This window comes from Ctenopharyngodon idella, chromosome 9 (genome assembly GCF_019924925.1).
Source record: "Ctenopharyngodon idella isolate HZGC_01 chromosome 9, HZGC01, whole genome shotgun sequence".
Lineage (NCBI taxonomy): Eukaryota > Metazoa > Chordata > Actinopteri > Cypriniformes > Xenocyprididae > Ctenopharyngodon > Ctenopharyngodon idella.
Window position 1 is genome coordinate 15,515,226 of NC_067228.1, and position 20,532 is coordinate 15,535,757.

General features: G+C 36.3%; 2 protein-coding genes across 10 annotated transcripts in view; one reads left to right on the forward strand and one right to left on the reverse strand.

Moving 5' to 3' along the window:
* The window catches only part of pdia5 (protein disulfide isomerase family A, member 5), a 65,130-nt gene extending 64,612 nt beyond the window's left edge, over nucleotides 1-518 (reverse strand). Inside the window, exon 1 of the mRNA XM_051905436.1 lies at nucleotides 266-518. Within this exon, the coding sequence (XP_051761396.1) occupies nucleotides 266-370 (105 nt within the window). The 5' untranslated portion in view covers nucleotides 371-518. The remainder of the gene's footprint in view (nucleotides 1-265) is intronic.
* A 2,529-nt stretch (nucleotides 519-3,047) lies between these two features.
* The window catches only part of sema5ba (sema domain, seven thrombospondin repeats (type 1 and type 1-like), transmembrane domain (TM) and short cytoplasmic domain, (semaphorin) 5Ba), a 144,142-nt gene continuing 126,657 nt past the window's right edge, over nucleotides 3,048-20,532 (forward strand). For 4 of the 9 annotated variants that reach the window (XM_051906160.1, XM_051906158.1, XM_051906159.1 and 1 more), the window contains exon 1: nucleotides 3,048-3,210. Coding sequence is in view for 4 of the 9 variants with exons in the window: in XM_051906161.1 (XP_051762121.1) it covers nucleotides 3,157-3,210 (54 nt within the window). In the remaining 5 variants the exon portion in view is untranslated. The remainder of the gene's footprint in view (nucleotides 3,211-20,532) is intronic. The other 5 variants (XM_051906156.1, XM_051906162.1, XM_051906163.1 and 2 more) reach the window with 2 other exon arrangements.

The following is a 20,532-nucleotide window of genomic DNA, read 5'->3' on the forward strand; positions in this document are numbered from 1 at the left end:
AGTGCTACACGGGAACATGCATGTGAAGCACACATTCGCAGGTGTATAAGCACCAAAAACAAGACCCGAGAACAGATGAATGAGACGGATTGATCTTGAGTCCCTCTCTTCTGCTGTCAACTTTGAGCTACTGCTGCAAGAGGGGCAGAAGATCTTTCCCTTTTCCTATCGCTTTCGTTTTACGTCAGATACAAAACATCTGTCCGATATGCGCATTTCATATTATTGATCATATCGATCCATTAGATTCTTTAAAAAGACTCACCAATGACAAGAATAAGAACATTTCGATCAGTCTCCAACGTCTCCCGTATCTGTTCCAAGAAGCCATGATGCCGCTGCCACGTCTGGCTACGCAAGCGCAATCCATATTCCTCCAAATCCCTGGAGAACGCAGTGCTTCTTAGGAAATGTAGTTTCTTCGGAAATGTAGTTTATTAAGGGCGCCGTATATACCCCGACCATATTATACACACACATACTTGTAAACGTGTGTAATTTTAGCTCATGTAAATGATTTATCGTCCACGCAGAAACGGTGAAAAGTCATTCTATTCAAATGACTTACTGGTTCTTGAACATAAGCTTCAAAACCGAAAATAATCAGGCCTTCCTGTTTTGGATTAATGAATGTTCAATGAAAAGTTACAAGATGGTTTCAAAATTCTTTTTAGCTCCATCTATTGAACTGAATGAACCAGATATAGTCTTACAAAGTCAACAAAATATTATACATAGACTATTATACAAAATAGAAAAACTGCTGGTGTTGCAGACAGTGAATGGCTCAACCTCCAATGAGGGAAAATATGTGACCTGTGACCTTGTTGAACTCATAGCGATTTTATAAATGTTGGATGGTGTTGTAAATCTAGACAAACAACTGTAAATAATTTATAAATATTTATAATATTTATAATTTGTTTTTTTTTTTAAAGGTGCTAACAACTTGTTAGCAACCTATGTGTTTTTGAAAAACATAGAGACTTCAAAATTCACATTTAAGGTATGACTATATATTTAATTTGCTTTAGAAAAAATGTGAAAATAATGTTAATATATTTTACTCATAAATAAAAAACAGCATCCTTCCAGTTTGGCCTAAACTGATTGAACAGCTCAATAATAATCAATAAACCATTCTTTTGACAAGTAATTTCATTTGCCTAACTGTAGTCAATGGTTTCCAGGTATATGGAAGTAAAATAATGCCATATGTTTTTAAAACAAAAAGCATCTTGAATTGCACTACTTGAAAAAAAAAAAAATGCATTGCATTAACCGTGCTTGTATTTTAATCCATTGTATTTTTAGGGCTTGCATTTTTATGGGCTGAAATTCAACATGGTTGTATATTTAAGCAGTGAATATTTCAATTCAAAACAGTTCACAACCATTTTCATTGTTAAAAATTCAATAATCCATATTCACCTTTCAGATTTCACTTCCAAAATATTCATTCTGTTTAAAAATACAGCCTATAATATTCAGCAGGCAATTTTCTGTCCATTTTATTTTGCGGCCACAAATTCAGCAGTTCAAATTTCAACATTTCACATCCGGGAACTGCAGGAAAAGCAGTAAAGTACCGAGCATAATCTCCATCTGCTGTTAAGCCCTAAAAATACAATGTCAAGCCCTAAAAATACAATGAATTAAAACGTAAGTAGGGTTAATGCGATGCATTTTTTTTTTCAAGTAGTGCAATTCAAGATTTCAACTGGTACCTTAGCATTTTATTAGCAGCCTAATAAGAATTAACAGTTGGAAATATCAGTTTTATATTTTATAATATATTTGAAGATCAAATATATAGATATGGAAAAAAAAATGTTCCAAAATAGTTCCTCAGTGTTGCTATTTAATGAATATAGGCCCTAATAATAAGTATTTTCTTATGTTTTCATGCCTCTACTTAAGGAAGGCTTTAAATAATAGGCCTACACTAATAATTATCATATCATATTTGAAATGATCATGCTGCGTCAGACACGCTGTAGTGCCACCACCTGGATGTGACAGTGGTACCACACGTCTTGACTCTTGATTGTATTGAATCACCTCCCTCATCACATCCACAGCTGCTTAATGCATATTGCAGCTTGCAGTGTTTGGGCGTGTAACGTATTTTCACAGTGTGCAGTAATGTGACAGCTCTCAAAAATGAAAGCAACTTTCAAGAGTCAAGCCAATAGATTTACACATGGTGTTTTCTTTGCATCATTTATTTATAAAAACATAAATTTAAAGGTAATATTGGCCTATCTATTATGTTGGCTACTCTATAAATGCTATTCACCTTCACTAAATACACATAGAGTAAGATTATATAATTATGACTTAATTCTTTCTTATACTGTAACTATCTCTACCTTACATCTATAATCTGTGTATTTTATGCCAAATACATCAACTGAATAAATTAGACCTACTTGCCCCATATTTTCAAATTTTCTGTCATTTTCAGTGAATTTTTGCTCTTAAGTAGACATTTTTACTAATAAAACGTTAATAGGTCTACTGTGTATTTGGTACCGTTGTATGTGTTTTTGAACATCTTTGATAATTTCTTGAAATGGCTTGCAATAGCCTTTACCATGTAAACACCGTGGTATATGAATATGGTAATCGTGTACCATGATATAAAAATATCATGCCTATTCCCATATGACATGGTACCACAGTACATCTTTGTCAGGGTTTTTTGATTGCACCACACCAAAACTAAGACATGATGATATGACACATTGCTACTTTTGGCAACATTGTGCAATTCAAACAGTTAATTAATTGCCATGGTACCTCACTGATTCTAGGGACAGACTATCCAGGCTGAATATGGGGGTGTTGCTGAATCCCAAAAGACAATGTCTTTTTTGATTATTTGAAACAGGATAACAACGTTTCTAATACAGAAAAGTATTTAGAAAGCAAAATGAGAGCTTCATCAGCTATTGCAGCCACCGAGCCAAACATTTGAGGTGGAGCTTCATAACAGAGTTTGCACCCCTATTCGTTTGAATTGCAGCTGTCCTTCTGTAGTAGCCTCCTCTTTCCAGCACAGCGCAGTAAAGCAGCTGCAGGTCGATCGGTGGAAGTCATTCACAGAAAAGGGATACTGCACAGGAGACCTACGCAAAGCGGAGATTGCGGTTTATGCGTTGCGTTTTACGTACGATAGAGTTTACTTCAGAGGAAGGACATCAGAAGGTAAAAACACTCTCTTAGATATCATTACCTCACCTTTACATGTAGTTATTTATAGAAACCGCCTCTAGTGTTCTTGGAGTAGGATGATACTGTGAAGTACTTTTAGAACTTCTGCGGTCCAGTTCTGTGGTCAGATTTTACTGACTATCAACATTTCAGCGAATCTCTGATTTCTTTTAATTTGTGAACATAAACATGGCCTATATGCCTAATATAATTACATTCATTTATTTATTTATTTATTTTTTTTACAAATTTAAATAATTGTCAAATTTCAATGTAGCCTATGTTTATTTTTTAATATTTGCCAGTGGATTCGCATGAACGAGTATAGGAACATTTTTTTTTTTTTTTTGGTAATATTGCTTTTTTAATTATTGTAGACTCCTTATCTAATAAAAATGGATATTGGCAGATTTTCTCTCTTTATGGTGATAAAACAACCCTCATTGGGAATGTCATGTCGTGTAAACAGTGTTTTCCTCTCATTTTATTAAAGAACATGAATGTTTTATATGAACAGGATTCAGTAGAGTATTCCTTTATCCTGACAAGGAATTTACTCGCTGCTCACGTTCTGTTCAAGATCCGAGGAATTTTGCTTTGGAATCGAAACGTTCGCCCTCTCAAGCTCCCAGTAAAATACGCTATATTTCACTCTCTTTACCATCCTTTGGCATTTGAGGGGTTTTCCTCGTGCATATTTTCTTACTTTTCACCGAGAATATCTACTTTTGCACAGAATGTGCGAATAAGCCTCTCAGAAAAGGTGGAGGGAAGGATTTATCATCTCTCGGGTACCTATAGTAGGCTATATCTTAGTGTTTTCGAGCAACTTTATAAGCGTTAACAGAAAAGCTATTCATATTTCTTTTATTATTTGAATACAGAAACCGGTATTTGGCTTTTTTCAGTCAGTATTTTTGAGTGAATGATAGGCTACTGTCACTCAGCTGTCATATGTGAATGATGTGCAATGATGTTATTTAGAAAGGAAGAGAAGACTTTTTTGTAATACAACCTATATTTTTTCATAGGCACATATAACAGCAACAGTAAAGTTTCTTTTCTTTCTATAACTTAAGCTCGCTTTACAACACAAAAACAAAGGCGCCAATGCCGAAAAACAGGTAGTCTCCAATAAAAAAGGTTATGAGAAAAAGTAGCCTACTTGAAAACGAGTACGTACTATGGCCATCAATGAGAACAAGCTACCTAAACATTACAATGAATCATCTAATGACAGTTTACTGATATTTTAGGTAATGAAGGTTGGCGCTGAACCGATTATTGTTGGCGATATCTGCAGACATAACATTTCTAGTTTATGATCTGCCTGGCACTTAATTTGTCAGCCGCGCGCATTTTCATAATGAGCTAAATCTGTGCCTTGGCTTTGTTACACTCAGTGGCTCAATTTTCAATTTCCTCAAAATGTAAAAACCCAGCTGTTTTAAAACGTGCTTTCATTTTCTTTGCTTTTTTCACTATCGTTTGAATTGAAACAATTGAGTTTGGTTCAAATGATGTTCAAGTTCTCTTTACGAACCGGAGAGCAGGTGTATAAAACAAATAGCACTGGTCAAAAACGGTAGGGGGCAGTGTCGAGTCTTGTAGCCAAAGTACACTCTGATAGAGATGGCTGATAGTACACAAACGCCGATGCTAGAGAGGGAGAATCACCTGTTGGCCTTGCACAATTTAAATCAGAGCTGCTAAATCCTGGAGATCTACTTTCCTTCGGAGATTGAACTGCAATCAAACATACAAGCAACTAATCAGTCTTTTTTGGTTCATCCTAGGGTAACAACAACAATTTTGTTGAAAACTATGTACTGTAATGAAAAGCAAATGATTGAGCAGTCCAAATCTTTTCACATTGTAGGCTAAGTAGGAATAAATGATAGATGCATTTGATGCTCTTTTAAGCTAAAATCAAAGAGTTTTTTATTGATCAAGTTGTGCAAGGTCGCATGCTCTCCTAGGACAGACAACATCAAGATTTGATGTAAGATCCTGTGCAGCACATTAGTTTGGAAAATGCTTCAATAACCTTTTACTGGAAAATTATATGCATAAACTACTAAGACTAGTCTTACAAGTTAGTCATCAAATATTTCTCTTCAAGACTCTTCATAACTTTATGTCAGTTACATAAAAACCTAGATTGGTCTAATTTGATACCGAAAAGTAAGACTGATTACACCTAACTAACTGCTAGTTGCTCAAATTAGTCCTTAAAGGGTTTGTTCACCCAAAAATGAAAATTGTCATTAATCACTCACCCTCATGTCATTCCAAACCCATAAGACATTCATTCTTCTTCAGAACGCAAATCTTTTTGATGAAATCTGAGAGCTTTCTGTCCCTCCATAGACAGCCTTCTATGCAATTGAAACTTTGATGCTTTAAAAAGTTTGTTCTGAAGATGAATGAAAGTCTTATGGGTGTGGAACGACATGAGGGTGGGTAATTAATGACAGAATTTTCATTTTTGGGTGAAATAACCCTTTAAGACACAGTCTTAACATAATGGCTATGTTCATGCAACTGGCCTGGTATAGTATTCTCTAAAAAATCTTTTGCTTTGGTTTAGAAAGGAAAACCTGTGCAGATTAAATTTCTGTTTTTAATCCTTGATTGTGTTAGAGTAAAAAAATCATATGATATTTCCCAATTATTATAACTTGAGACCCCATTGTCTCTCCTTTAAAGTGAGAATAAATGGTTTAGTACGGAGCCCCGGACATGACATGCAGGAAAAAAATAGTAGGCTAAATCGTGCGCACGATTTAATTTTTTTTCTTGCATGTCATGTGCGGGGCTCCGTAGTTTAGTATGTTTAGCTTGACTATCCTTACGAGGATTCAGAGATATATTTACCCAAGCTTACTCATTCTAGTCAAGTACCGTCTGTCCACTTATTCTACCTAAACACCACTCACCACAATGTTTACATGGATGTCTCTTGGAAAAGTGTGTGTATATGTTGGGTTTGTTGAACTGAGACCTCTCTTCTCAATTGTTTATTAATGACGATTCTTTCTTCTTGGGTTCTTGATAAGGATTTCTATAGGTTCAGACTATGTTTTCAACATCAATTTCAAGAGAAAACCTCAAGGGTGTCCTTATAGCCATTGTATGACTCATTCTGAGGGGTCTGACACTCCACAGTAGATTGTCATCATTCATATGATGAAGGAAGTCTGGAGCTATTGTGTTTGTCTATGTGTGCCTGAGGCGGCTTGTGAACGTCTCTCTTAACCAAAGAGTCTGTTTGTTTGCCGGTCCACTAAAGGCTTTTGTGTATGAGTATTAATATTCATACAGCTCCCCCCCACCACTACCACATGTGCCAGTCGATTCATGTGTTTTCGTTGTGCATAAGGCCTCTCTTTTCAAATGTAAAGTAGGTTTTAATGTGTAATGATCTTATGAAATCCCTTGTCAGTTTCAAAGTAAAGAAGTAGTAGCCTTATCTGGACATCGGTTGCATACATCCGTAGTGAGTGACATCCATAGTAACGAGACCTGAAAATGGAAAGAAATCTGATCATTTGCATTTGATATCAGCATAAATAATTTTAGCACTTGAGAAGTGATGACTTGGTAGCCCTTATCAAAGTTTTAGCGGTGCATACATAAGATGTGCCATGTGAATTATTTCTGATGCGGAATCATCATTTGAGAGGGGACAGTGTGGATAAAAGTTTAATGGGAAAGAACTTGATCTGACTGGCAGTAGATATGACTGCATGGAATAGAGTGTCAATGTCAAGTGTACTTCTGCCTTGTTTTAGGCTTAGTTAGGTTTCTGAGCTTAAAGGAAACAATAACCCAAATATTTCACCCTATTTTACTCACCCTCATTTCATTCCAAATCTGCATGACTTTCTGTCTTCTGTGGAACATAAAAAAAGAAGAAATTTTTTGGAAAATATTTTTATCCATACAATAGAAGTCAATGGTCACCGAAACCGTTTGGTTACCAACATTCTTCAAAATACCTTTTGTGTTCTGCAGAAGTATTAAAACACAGTTTTGTAATGTCAAGAGGGTGAGTAAATGATGACAGGATTAATAAAGCTATATAAATGTATAAAGCTGTTAGCGGTTTCTTCATGATACAGTTCTTCAAAATACAGTTTTAAACCTTCTTTAATCTCTGTAGAAGCATTTTCTCTGTATTAGCACTTCTTCATTTTGAATATTAGATCTTCTCAAGGCAGAATTCATCTTACTGAATTATCCTAATGATATCTTCCATAAGAGCCAGTCTGCTAATATGTTCCAGCTAAAGTGCGTGTGTGCGCTGTGCCTGAGTTTCTAAGTAAAGGCAGTTAAGGAGCCATTCATGAGTCGACATCATTCAGGTTTTTCAAACCCTCTCTATTGTAAATTTTTAGCTTTTGAAGGAAATGAAATGTTTAGTACTTGTTATGAAATAAAAGTCAGTCTAGCAGTTCAAACTCACTTTTTGTACGCACACTGCTGTGTTTCAAAGCACTTTAGAGGGGTGTACGGTAACCTCTAGTGTAGACTGACACTCTCTGACATGGTTTTCTAAACCATATTACTAACAGAGTGCTGTAAGTGTTAGCCATTGTGAAACTTCAGCCAGACTTACTGCTGTTCACACAGAACACAGTTAATTGTATTTTAATCGTGATCATGAGTCTCTCCATTAATTGAGCATAATCATCTGTGGTATTGGCCCACTGGCAACTGCGACCAAATTTTATGACTAAAACATTTCTTTAATTAGCCAATGGCTGGTAAATTATATGATTTCTCCCACCTGTGATTAAGTTAGAGGCAAAAAATAAGTTTAGCTCAGATATAATTTCATTGCCTGCTGAGCTTTACGTACCATTACTTTCTCTCACATACGCGCTTGTGAGAGAAAAAGAGAGGCTTACACATGCCACATAAAGAGAACTGACGTGCTAGATCTAAATGCAGGGCTCGACCAGTACCAAGAGTTGATGGAACTGTCACTATCTCCATTGGGCCAGTGCTGCATCGTAATGAAAGTTTATCATTTGCATGCGTTTTTAAGCCTTGCCAATTAAAACATTCGAGTGCAAGAAGACGCAAAAGAGAACTCAATTTGGGACTCGCACACACAATCGAAAGCGTGTGCCCAGAGAGCCAAGAATTGAATACAAAATTGAGTTTTCTTTCACGTCTTCTTGCACTTGCAACTTAATCTATGTATAACTACTGTTAGATCTACCTGAAAGTTTATTTAATTTGTATCTTTGTTCTATTGTTGATTTGTGTCATTGCTTGTAGTTTGATTATTTGTTCTTATTTTATTACACTGTTTACTGTCTTTAATAATTTTTGAAATTTATATTTATGTTTACATTATATTTATATATAAGTTGTTTTACTTAATCTTCCCAACCTGTAAACCATAGGCATGTATTGTCTCTGCTTTGTTTATTAATTGGTTAACTGTCAGTTATCTAAGATATACGGTGAAAAACTGTAAATGGTTAAACATTGCATTATATGTCATTTTACTGTAAAATACAATCAAATGTATGTATTTTGAGAGAAAAAACTATTAATTACCATATAATTTACAGTGAAAAACAGTAAAAAGATATTCCTATATGTCCTATGAGTTCCTGCGGGACACATCTCATGATTATTTTGTATAAATAGTTAAGTTGTTTCTTATTTTTGTTATGAGTAATGTCCATTAGGGTGTTTTGTGTTACATTTTCTGTTATGCAGTCAATGTTTATTGCATTGTTTTGGTGCCATGTTTCACCTTTAATTTACCGGTATTGTAATGTGTAATATATATATATATATATATATATATATATATATATATAAGAAAGAGTTTTGAAGATATCAAACGTTTCAACACAAAAGTGGCATAATTAACTTAACTATTCAAAGAATTACCATAGTTTAGCCCCAGTGGCTTGTCAGGTGGAAATGCAACACATGCTGAACCTGTGATGTCATTGGTTATGAAAGAGGAAACTTAGCTTATGGTGTTCCCAGGCTGTCCCTGAAAAGGAATAAAGGTTTTTGTGATGTTCTCCATTTTGATGCCGTGATTGGTGTGAATTGTTGCTTTTCATGAATTGCTTCTTTATTATTCTTGCTATCAAGGGGTGGAACAGAAGGAGTTTGCTGGCCCTTGGCTGCCTCTCAAGAATATTGTAGGAACGCCCTGCTATCTTTTGTTTGCTGAGGGGGGAGGGATGGCAGGGTGTGTTGAATTAAATGCATTCCCCAAACAGTTCGACTGGGGCTCAACTGGAAAAACAAATCGTGTAGATGGATTATCGTGTTGATCTGTTCATTTCTGATAAACCGCGGTCACACGTTGTTTTCAAATGTGCAACTGTCCATAGCGCAAGCCTTCTGAATGTCAGAAACCTGGTGTGGACGGATGGCTGCGCACTACTCGGTCTGTGAAATGTGATCTGTGATACGGCTGAGCTGCTTGCTGTCTGCAGTCCTAATTAATACTTGATGTGATTGAAGGCGCTCAATTTGTCTGGAGTCTTATCTTGTCAATGCGTTTGTTGTTGTTTTTTGCAGAATGTCTTGCAGACAGACGGCAGCTGAAATACAACAAACAATTAAGCCCTGGAACTGACAATTATGTCTTATGTTGTCATGGAGATGTTTTAACACAAATCAAGCGAGACGCATTGCTCACTCTTGTGGGTTCTAATTAAACAAACGCTATACTTTCTTAATCACACCTTTTTCGCAATTGAGAAATCGTGTCCCTTAGCATGCTGAAGTTTTCTCTTAAGAGTTTCCGTCAGCTCCTGAAGCCAGTCAGACAAGTGGCAGAAATGTCTTTAACAAATGGAAAGCGTATCTAGATGCAAATGCTTCCAGTTAGAGAACTCAAGTTATTTGTTTGTCGTTTGTCATAGTGAATGGTGGATTGTCATTTTAATATTTGTAAAGCTGGTTTTCTCTGCCCCGCTGTCAAGGGAGGGATGCAGTTGTATGTAAGCGGACGTGAAGGCATGCATCTTTTCTTTGGCATTGTTTGGTCGAAGGAGGCTTCAATGAGGAGACGGGGAAAAGGGTAGAGACCAAAATGCTCCCACAGTTGATTTGCCCATTGTGGGGGAGGAACACTATTCCCATTGATGGTGTTGTTGGTGAAGCCCCCAAAAGCTGGAGAAAGGGGGCCCATTCAGTGCAATGGGTGACCCTGCACAACTATGGGAGATGGGTGTTAGTGCTTTTGTGGAGCATGGTGGGAACATTGTCCCCATTCTAGTGATTTAATACCTCAGGTCTGAGGCACTTTGCTATCTCCCCTGAAATGTTCGTGTTCTGTCCTATATCTTTTTCACAAGGTAAAATGTCTCATTATAATACCACTCATTTCTTTCAGTTGGAAAAAGGTGAACGAGCAATTTGCAGTCAAATGATCTGTGTTACTCTATAGATATGAAAGCCTGTTTCTGACTCGGAGTAAAATATAAAACCAGTAACTGTAGCTGCGTTTCCATTACCCTTCAAATTCTGTAAATTGAAGTTGCGAATTGAAAATACGCCCAATGGAAACACGTCACTTTCGCAAAAAACTCCCATATATCACAAAAAAGTTTTTCGCTCACATGATGCGTTTTTTTTAGGGAATTCGAAAAAGGAATATTTCGCAAAACTGCAATGGAAACAGTTTTTTGCATTTACAGGTCACCTGGCATATGTAAAAGTCGATCATTCTATAAAGAAGGTGGTATTTTGGGACCATAGACTGTTTTGGACACGAAGACAAGACAGAGTTCTTTATTAACTCATAAAAGACAAAGGAATTATGGGAATACTAAAGAAATGCCACAATTTATGAAGACCTAGAAAGAGGTATGAGGGAGAAACACCCAGAAACACCTCATATGTGGCCGCTCCCAAGTATATAAGGTGCTTTTCTTGCTTGGATAACACGCCTAAAATGCCTAAATTAAAAATAATGGGTTGTGCCGTGGCTGCGATATACTTAAACCTACTAGCATCCGTTGCCATGATTTTTTTGAATGACTTATCGCGAGAAGAAAAAATTACGTTTTAGTCGCATAACATCATTTAATCATCATCGTCATTTCGCAACAGTTTTTTATCGACACTTAGAAAACATTGCAAAAGTTTTGCACAAATCTGTAATGGAAACCCGGCTTGTGAGATAAAGTTTAAAATAAGAAATAAAACAACAAGTCATGATTCTGAGATGTCAAAAGTCAACTTACCTTTTTCATTTTTGTTTTTACTTCCATATGCATGATGGTCAAGCATTTTTTGTGTAAATAAAATATAGTTGCTACTAGCTTAAATACGGTTTTCAGTAGATTCACCAATTGGGTTTGAAAGAAAGGCTAGAAATATTGTTTTAAAATAACACTTTAGTATGGGGAACAATTCTCTCTTTTAACTAGTTGCTTATTAGCTTGCAGATTGGCTGATTATTAGTACTTATAAAGCACATATTAATGCCTTGTTCTGCATGACCATATTCTACATCCCTAAATCTACCCCATACCTAAACTTAAACCCTACAACAACTACCTTAATAAGCAGTAAATTAAGAGTTTGAGGCAAAAGTCGTAGTTAATAGTGAATGTGTTCCCCATACCAAAGTGTTACCGAAAAATATTTTGCTAAATGTTTTTGATTATGTAAATTGATGTGTTTTCTTAAAACTGTAAATGTGTGCTTAATGTCTTTGTCATAATTGAGATCCTTTTGTGATAAATAAAATATTGATCGTATTGCAAAAAAGAATCATCATCTGATACTTATTTTTAATATTAAGTTATTTTTATGTATTTTGTTTTTTATGTATGTTAGTATTTTTAAATATATATGTATTCTTTAAATACCTTCCATGTAGTTGTGTCAATGTAATCATTTTAATTAGTATTTAGTAGCATTACTAACACCCTTTTTGAAAAGAAAAGGATGACTGTAGTTTAATTTGCTTAAATTATGAGTCGCCAAGTTTAAAATAAAATTTTAAATTCAATGCAAGCAAAGATTGCTTTAAATGTCTCATTACACATGCAAATATAGAGCCACCACTGTACAGATACAGAATTTCTATTCTCTGCCCTCTCACTGTCACTGACAGTTTTCTGCACACCTGATTTGTTTTATCACAACCTCTAAAAAGCAACACAGAAATCAATTTCATTCAGCTCAGCTCAATAAAAAGATGGTTATTATTTAGTTTGACAATTCTTTCTTTCATCCTTTGGCTGACAGTCATTTTCAGAAGTGTATGAACTCTGATATTGAATTTTGATGGGTAATTCGAAAAAGGCACAATAGCTCGGCAAATTTCCAAAACATAGATGTGAATGGAATTCCTTGCAGATCCGGAATGACAGACCATGTAAACTCTGGCTGTAAAATGAGATATTAATTGCCCTTTGCTTTCAGCCACTTTTGAATACAGCAAGACGAATGAACAAAAGGCCTCCGAATGGGAAAAAAAGCCACCAGAGTCACTTATCAGGTGCATTCAAGATTCATGTCGTGGATTGAGCCTCTTATCGCTCTGACCTGAAGTGATCTTCCTCTTGAGGCCTTGCCTTTCTTCCAGACGTTGATCCAATATGTCTTACACCCCATAAAGGTCTATAAATTGCCCCCATGAGGGAAAAATGATAAGATCAGACTAGGTTTCTAGCCGTGGGAAAAGTGATACATATTTGGCCTTATGTTGATTCAAGCAGTGTTTAAGCGTACCACAGATTTAAAAAGCTAGACCTATCAAGTAAGTTGATACCGAAAAGACTGTATTTTAAGTGTACATTTATGTTTTGGCTGTAACAATGGCCTCCAACTTCAGTCAGTTCTATAGTACATTTTTTTTAGTACCAAGAACAACTTTTCTGGTCTTGCCTGTATGTAGTGTGGTTGGTTGCTGTTTCTATAGTGATAAGGAGTAGCGCTTGGTTGTGGCACAAAGGTCTGTCTCAAACACGTCGACAGACTGAACCCTGTTTGACAGTGATTAATGTCCAGTCCAGATCAACACAGAACATCCATGGACCGCCCCATCTCCGTGAGCAATGCTAATCCCATCCTTTACTCATTATCATTGAATAAATGAGTTTGTATGCAGATTTATGACCAATACTGATGATGAGTTAAATGTATGGGGAATCTGAGGGCTCGGCTTTTGCTGCTAGTTTGTTGGAAATTACATAGAGGAAGAATGCTCGGTGGTGTAAAGGTTGACATGTTATTTAATGAGCATGGCTTTTTGTCATCTGTAACAACAACAAGCACTGGCTCATAGTGTTTCTGTGGTATATAGTGTTTGTACTGTGCACTGGATGCAAAAAAAATAATCATTAAAGTCAGTGACTTGAATTCAAGAACCGTTTCAGTCTAATTTAGAAATTAATTATGCTTGTTTTGTGAACTGAATCTTTCAGAGAGGTTATGTGAATGAACTGAATCAATTGATTGATTCGTTGGAAAGATCAAATCCAAAAGCCTGTGTTTCTGTCATAGTTATCATCTCTCTTCTTGTTACCACTCAACCAGATCTGGTAGAAATCATTTTTCTTGTGAGATTACAATTGTGGGCAATGTGGGCACATGACTTAAGAGGCGACCCTGTCCCCACTTCCAGTTTCCAAGTTTGTGTCCTTGCAGGATAATGAGTAATGTCAGGATCTGAATATTATCCTTGGGGTGGAGTGTTTTTCTGCTAAATGGCTTTTCTTAATTCACTTGAGATAACCTGTAATGGGGATTTCAGTGCAAAATCTATAAACATAGATGGATGACTTTGTCCTTGTTTTACTATTAGTCAAGAGCAGCTCACAGTGGTTCTCAGACATTTGTCTGATTTTTCGTGTGACCCATATGGAAGTTCCTTCAGTTGTCTTTGTACAGCTTTTTCTGCTATAGCACGAGGCATGAATGCCAATCCACAGTTTGCTTCATAGAATCATGCTGGATACAGTATGTTTCATATAGAAGGCTGTAGGGGTGTGCAGTGAAGCCATTGTCTGTGTATATATCTGTTGCAATGGCGAAATTATCTGTATCTGTGTAAAACGATGCCAGCTGAATAGCCAACTTTTAATTTGTTTTTCCCTTTGATAGTTTCCATATAAAATACCTTGTATACTTTATGAAATAATTTATTTTTTATTAACCTTTATGTAAAACAAAGCTGAAAAACATTATTAAGAAATTGAGTAAAATGTGGCCATCCAATCTGAATTCTGAACTTGAAATCACACTGCTTTCATAAAGTTCACACATTAGTCATAATGACTTCACATGTTTCTTAAAAATATTGCCTTGTCTGTGCTTGTTGGATAATCAGTCTAACCATTACTTTTTCTGTTATTTGGAAGTCATTATTTTGAAGTCATTATCCATACTTTCTGAATAATGTATTCAGCTTCAGGCACATCTCTAGTATGCAGTAGTCTGAACATAGGCAATGTCAAAAACGATAGGGGTAAATGGTTAGATGGATTGAAAGCTTTATGACAAGCGAACTTGTCACTGTAGTCATTCACAAGAAGCAAGATGTTTTAGGATTTGTTCTTCCTTTATAGTTAATTTTCCTGTGCAGGTGAAAAAAAGTACACTTCCATAATATACTTAAAGTGCTCTATTTTCACGCACTCATTTTGTACTTAATACACTAAAAATTCTTAGTAATTCTTAAGATAATTTTAAGAACATCTAAGTGTACTCAACTGTGCTATTTTGAGACACCATGAATATGAACTCAAATATGATTTTAACATACATTACAAAAATGTATTTAGTTACCACTTGTGGTAACTAAAAACATTTTTTTTTTTAAATATAGAGATAGTATGTTAAAAGCATATTTTAGTTCATATTCCATGGTGTCTCAAAATAGCACAGTTGAGTACACTTAGATGTTCTTAAGATTATCTTAAGAAGTACTAAAGAAGAAATTGTAGTATAAGTACAAAATTAGTGTGCAAAAATAGAGCACTTTAAGTACATTATGATAGTGTACTTTTTTCACCTGGCTGTACTGACATTTATAAGGCTCCTATAGCTCACTAAATTGCAACCTAAAGTGCTACTTGCCCTGACACCCCGACTTGCTTCATTTCTTAAGGGAAGGTGGCATGCACAGGAATACATCCTAGGAAGGAAGTGTCACACTAGCACACATGTGTAAATCAGGCTAGAAAAATGCTTGATGTTTTAAAGTAAATATATCTCCTTACAGACCTCCCCTTCTAACAGTTGAGTGCTAGGCCTTGGACAAGGGCCCTATTGAAAGCTTCCTAAGAGGTGAGTTTTTAAAGTTTTAGAGGTTTTGAAGGGGGATACGGACCTGCATTCCAACACTCTGAAGTAGAAAGGCACTCATGGAGGTGGATAGAGGACCCTCCGGAAGAGCAATGGATAACAGGTTCAGTCAATCAGTGAATCCAGGCAATATGTCCCTAGAGTACAACCAATGCAACCAAAAGAGGAAGATAAAAATCAATATGGTGAGTGTAAATAATGCATTGTAAGATCTTCAGTTATCTTGGTATTGGGTTTTTCTTTCTGATTTAAAGGAAATGCAGCAAAAGATTTCCATTCATTTCACCATCTGTATTTATTTACTTTTTGAGATCAGACGGACCTTATCTGTCTGGCACAACTGAATTGGCTTCATTGATCAATGTGAGTTGCATGTTATTCAGATCACCATAAGACGCAATTGAGCTGCTTACATAATCAGTCCCCTAGCTTTCTCTAGCTTTCAGATATTATGGATAGAACTACATGTTTAGATTCATAAACTGAGTTTGCAGAAGATCTTCTATACTAGTGCTTCTGAACAGGTTTTACTTCTCCAGATTTTACATTGGTCATCAAGTTCAACACTACCACATTTTTAAGCACACAAAATTGCCTTTTAAAACCAAAAATGTAATTCTTTTAACATTACTATGTACTGCAGGGCCCCAACAATTTTAGAGGTTTCCATGCTTAGAGTAGTGTGTTTGTCCAGGTAAATCCGTATATAAAGGTACGGTGCACATATATGGTACGCAGGTGCGCATGCGCGGTAAAAATAACGATGCGCACCAGAAAACAAGGAGGGAAGCGCTTCTGAGTACCAACATTTTTGAGGACCGGTTCGCAGGGACACGTTTACTTACTGGAGTAGGATTTTTCTCCATCTCTGGTAAGATAGCAATCATGATGATAAGTGTGTTCTTTAATTATTAGGTGTGCAACGGATCGCAGTAATTCGTGATCCGTACGGATAAGGTCCAACGGTTCGGCAAGCATGTGATTCGCGGATTAACTGCTAAATGTAACCATCATAGAGTGAAAGTTTATCATTTGGACATGTTTTGTCTCGCCAATTAACACATTCAAACTTTTTTAAAAGCGGAAGAAGAGACGAAAATAGGGACTCGCGAGCTGTTATCTGTGCGCACAGCCTCACCACCTCGAAACGTATGACGCAGAGAGAGAGAAAGAGTCAGACACCGAATTAATTCCTCTTTTGCGTTTACTTGCGCTTGAACAGAGACACAAAATTATGTCAAAATACCTGTCTCGGCAAGTATTCTCTCGGTTATGTCATAAGTGAACAGTTGAGAAAGAAACCGGATATGTGTCAGTTATTCGGTCTGTGCTTTCCTTCTTAAAGTGATAGTAACCTAATATTCTTGCTGTTGTCTGTGTCATTAATGTTGGTAAAATATTTTTTTTCAAACCTGCAAACTAGTCGCTTTTCGGCGAAATTCGCCGTTTTTAATCAAAATATGTAATTTATGTGAATTGTGTAGATCCGAAGAGTGTCAGGGTGAGTTTGCAGGCACAATAAACCTCACAAGAATCGAAAATGGGCTACTTTCCCATAGACTGGAGTGAGATCATAAACATCTCTCGAGCTGTCGTAATCTTTTTTGGCGCTCTGTGGTGTGAATGACACATCGCTGTAGCGCTTCAGTTCAAACTATAGGTTCAAACAGAGGCAGAGCGCACGTGAACCGATCATCTCTTCCGCTAGACAACACGAAATAAACATGAATGGATGTAGGATGAATGAATACCGAAGGTATGTTGAAAGATGCACTACAACTTACTGAAATGCGTATCATGTCATATGTAACGTAAATCGATTAATCATTGTTTCAACCGCGGAAAAGCGCCAATAAAATAGCTTGTAAAAATGTCACATTTACCGTAACATTTACCTCAGAAAAACCGTTCATTGTCAAAAAACTTGTTAGTCAGCTACAAAAATTAACTTAGAGAGGAGCATTTTGATATATATATCCACTGTGACTAGGCCATTCAATATTCATGTAGGCTACTTTACATGTGCTTCAGTATTGAATGTATAAATCCGTTTTTTATTTATCCGTTTAAATGTTTAGGCCGATATTAAAAACGAGTAGAAACATAATTAATAAATTAACGTTATTATAAAAACTTCTTTATGTGTAATTTATATGTAAGTAGCTTACAAATCAATTAATTTTAATCTTTAATATTATAATGATGTACCAGCTGTGGTTCCCTGTATAGTTTACAGCATTAGTTGAGAGAGATTTTTTCTTTGAGGAAATTTGCCATGTACTGTACCTGATTGGCCTCAAATTAATCAGTATTGAACTGAAGGTAATCAAATTGAAATCAAATCACACGCTTCTGAATCAAAATCAAATCCAATCGTGAAATTTGTGTCAATGCCCAGCCCTAGTGTCAATAATTTTATTTTATTTTTTTCTTGAATCAAAAGTTGTTTTTTCCATTTATTTTCTTGTGGGAGTGCACCAGAATGCTTAGTTTATATGTTAAAATCCTCCTGGGGGAGGATGCCCCCAGACCCCCCTACTACTATTTACTTTGTAAACATGTCACCTTTTTCACCACTTTGGAGTTTGCAGGTATGATTTAAAAAAAAAAAAAAAAAAAGCATTATCATCATCTACCATGTTTGACAGAAAACAAGATAGTGTGGAGAGCAGTCAGGAGGAAAGTGATGAGGACAGCTTTTAGGATAAGTGTGTCGCGTAAAGTGTGAGACTGAGTACCAAGCAACATCTCCAGGTGCTCCCTTGAGAACCAGACCAATACAGTTATGTGCACCCCTGACTATGGAAATCTGGGCTCATATTGCCATCTCTGGTATAAAAATAAAATTGCAAGTTACTCTCAGAGGAACAATTTTTTTTCCCATCAGTTATACTAAATCATTATTGTAGGCTTACCTACAATTGTAGTTACTCAGAACATTTTTTTTTATTCACTGGAATTTGTATGGCAAATTAAGCAAAATCACCCATAGTATACTTTTAATGTAGTCTGGATTGTATTTTATTTTACTTAGCACAGTTTTGTTTGTGGATTTTGAAGATGGGGGCATGCAACACTACCTGTCCATGTTGCCTCTACCAAATGACAATGGATTTGTGACATAATTTAGAAGAGTTTGACTGGATGCACTATTTTTTGACGTTGTTGTTGACAACAAAAGATATATGGTGTGTTTCTGCTGCCTTAGAAAACTAAAGAAAATATATAAGCTTTTCAATGTTAAAGGGATAATTCAGCCAAAAATGAAAATTCTGTCATCATTTACTCAGTCGTTCCATACATGTTTGACTTACTTTCTTCTGTGGAACAAAAGAAGATATTTTGAAGAACATAGGAGCCAAGCATCATTGGACCCCACTGACATTCATTGTTAAAATAAACATTATTTTAAGAAGTGTATCATCTTTGGTCCACAGCAGAAAGTAAGTTATACAAGTTTGAAAGAACAAGAGGCTGAGAAAATAATGAGAGTTTTCATTTCTGAGCGAACTAGCCCTTTAACTATGCATGATTGAGTGGCTAGTTGCATTTTATTATTTCAGCACATATACCTTAGTTCCCCCTGCTGTCCGTACCTCTATCAGAAAAGACCTGCAATCCCTTTTTCGGGTCACGACCCACCAGTTGAGAACATGTATGGAACCAATGTAATTGAAGTCTTCCATTACTCATGCCTTCATGGGAAAGCAGCTTAAGGGCCACCTCATCAGACTCTCTACCCCCTATGGGTACCAGTTCCATTTCATCTGGCCTAAGGTGGGCTGTTCATTCCATAAATACACAGAGCTGATGCTTGGAGATTTAGATCCGATGCTAAGCCAACATGAGCCAACTTCACATGTCCCCCCCCAAATACCCATCTCCCTCCAACTGTTAACAGTAAACATGTCTTTTTGCGTCTTAGTTGGCACTGAGCCCGGCAGCCCTCAGCAGTTTACAATGTAGCTGCAGCCCGGGCTTTGACTTTACAAAAGCGTGCTTCTGTTTATTAGGGTTTGTAAAATGACAGAACTGCTGCCACTGTGCTGTGAGTGGAATAAACAAGACATAAAATAGAAGCTTGTTAAGCGTAGACGGACAATTTGTGCTGCCGTTATGCTGCGTTTAGTCTTTTTTTCACCCCTTTCTTCTTCTTTCTTTTTCTTGGAAGGTAGTGTCACTGTCAATAGAAGTGAATTCAATGCCAATGTCAAATATGTTTTTTTTCCCCATCACATCTCTTTTGATATTGATTTACATCGTCACAATGAGCAAAGTGTGGGGTTTTGAATTGATGGGTAACCATTAACTACCCTGAAGAGCACCTCTTATTTAATGAATAGGATGGATCGGGCTTGGAGAGATGGATTTAATAACCAGAAACATGACCATAAATGACTTGCGTTAAAACAGTTTGAGTGCTTTATGGAAACATTATTTTTATTGTACTGGAAGTGTTTGTTAACAATCCAAGTTCTGACAGTGATCATTTTGACATTGTTGACAGATAAATAAGTCCTTGTGGAATATCAGATCAGTTGTCAGAATTGTTTCAGCTGCAACATCAATTATTTTTTTAACCCTTTAAGCTCACCAAGGCTGCATTTATTTGATCATTTGAGCATTTATTGTGAATATCATTAGTTGTTTTCTATTTTATTAAATTTTCAAATGTAATTTATTCCTGAGTTGACAAAGCTGAATTTTCAGCAGCCATTACTCCCATCTTCAGTAGGGGCTTTTGCACCGGGGGAATTTTTTCATAGTTCCTATAACTATTGGTGGAAGTATACGCACTTTTTGGCGTCTTCGCACAGCAGTAACTGGGAATGATTTTAGTTATAGGAACAACTTTTGGGGGAAGTAAATTAGCTCCTGCTTCAGAGTAGGGTCTAACCCAGCACAATAGGACCTACCAGTGTAGATTGATTGGCAGAATGCATGTCGTACGGAACACCGACACCTGCCATTCTCAAGAAGCTTTATATATACTTCACAAACTAA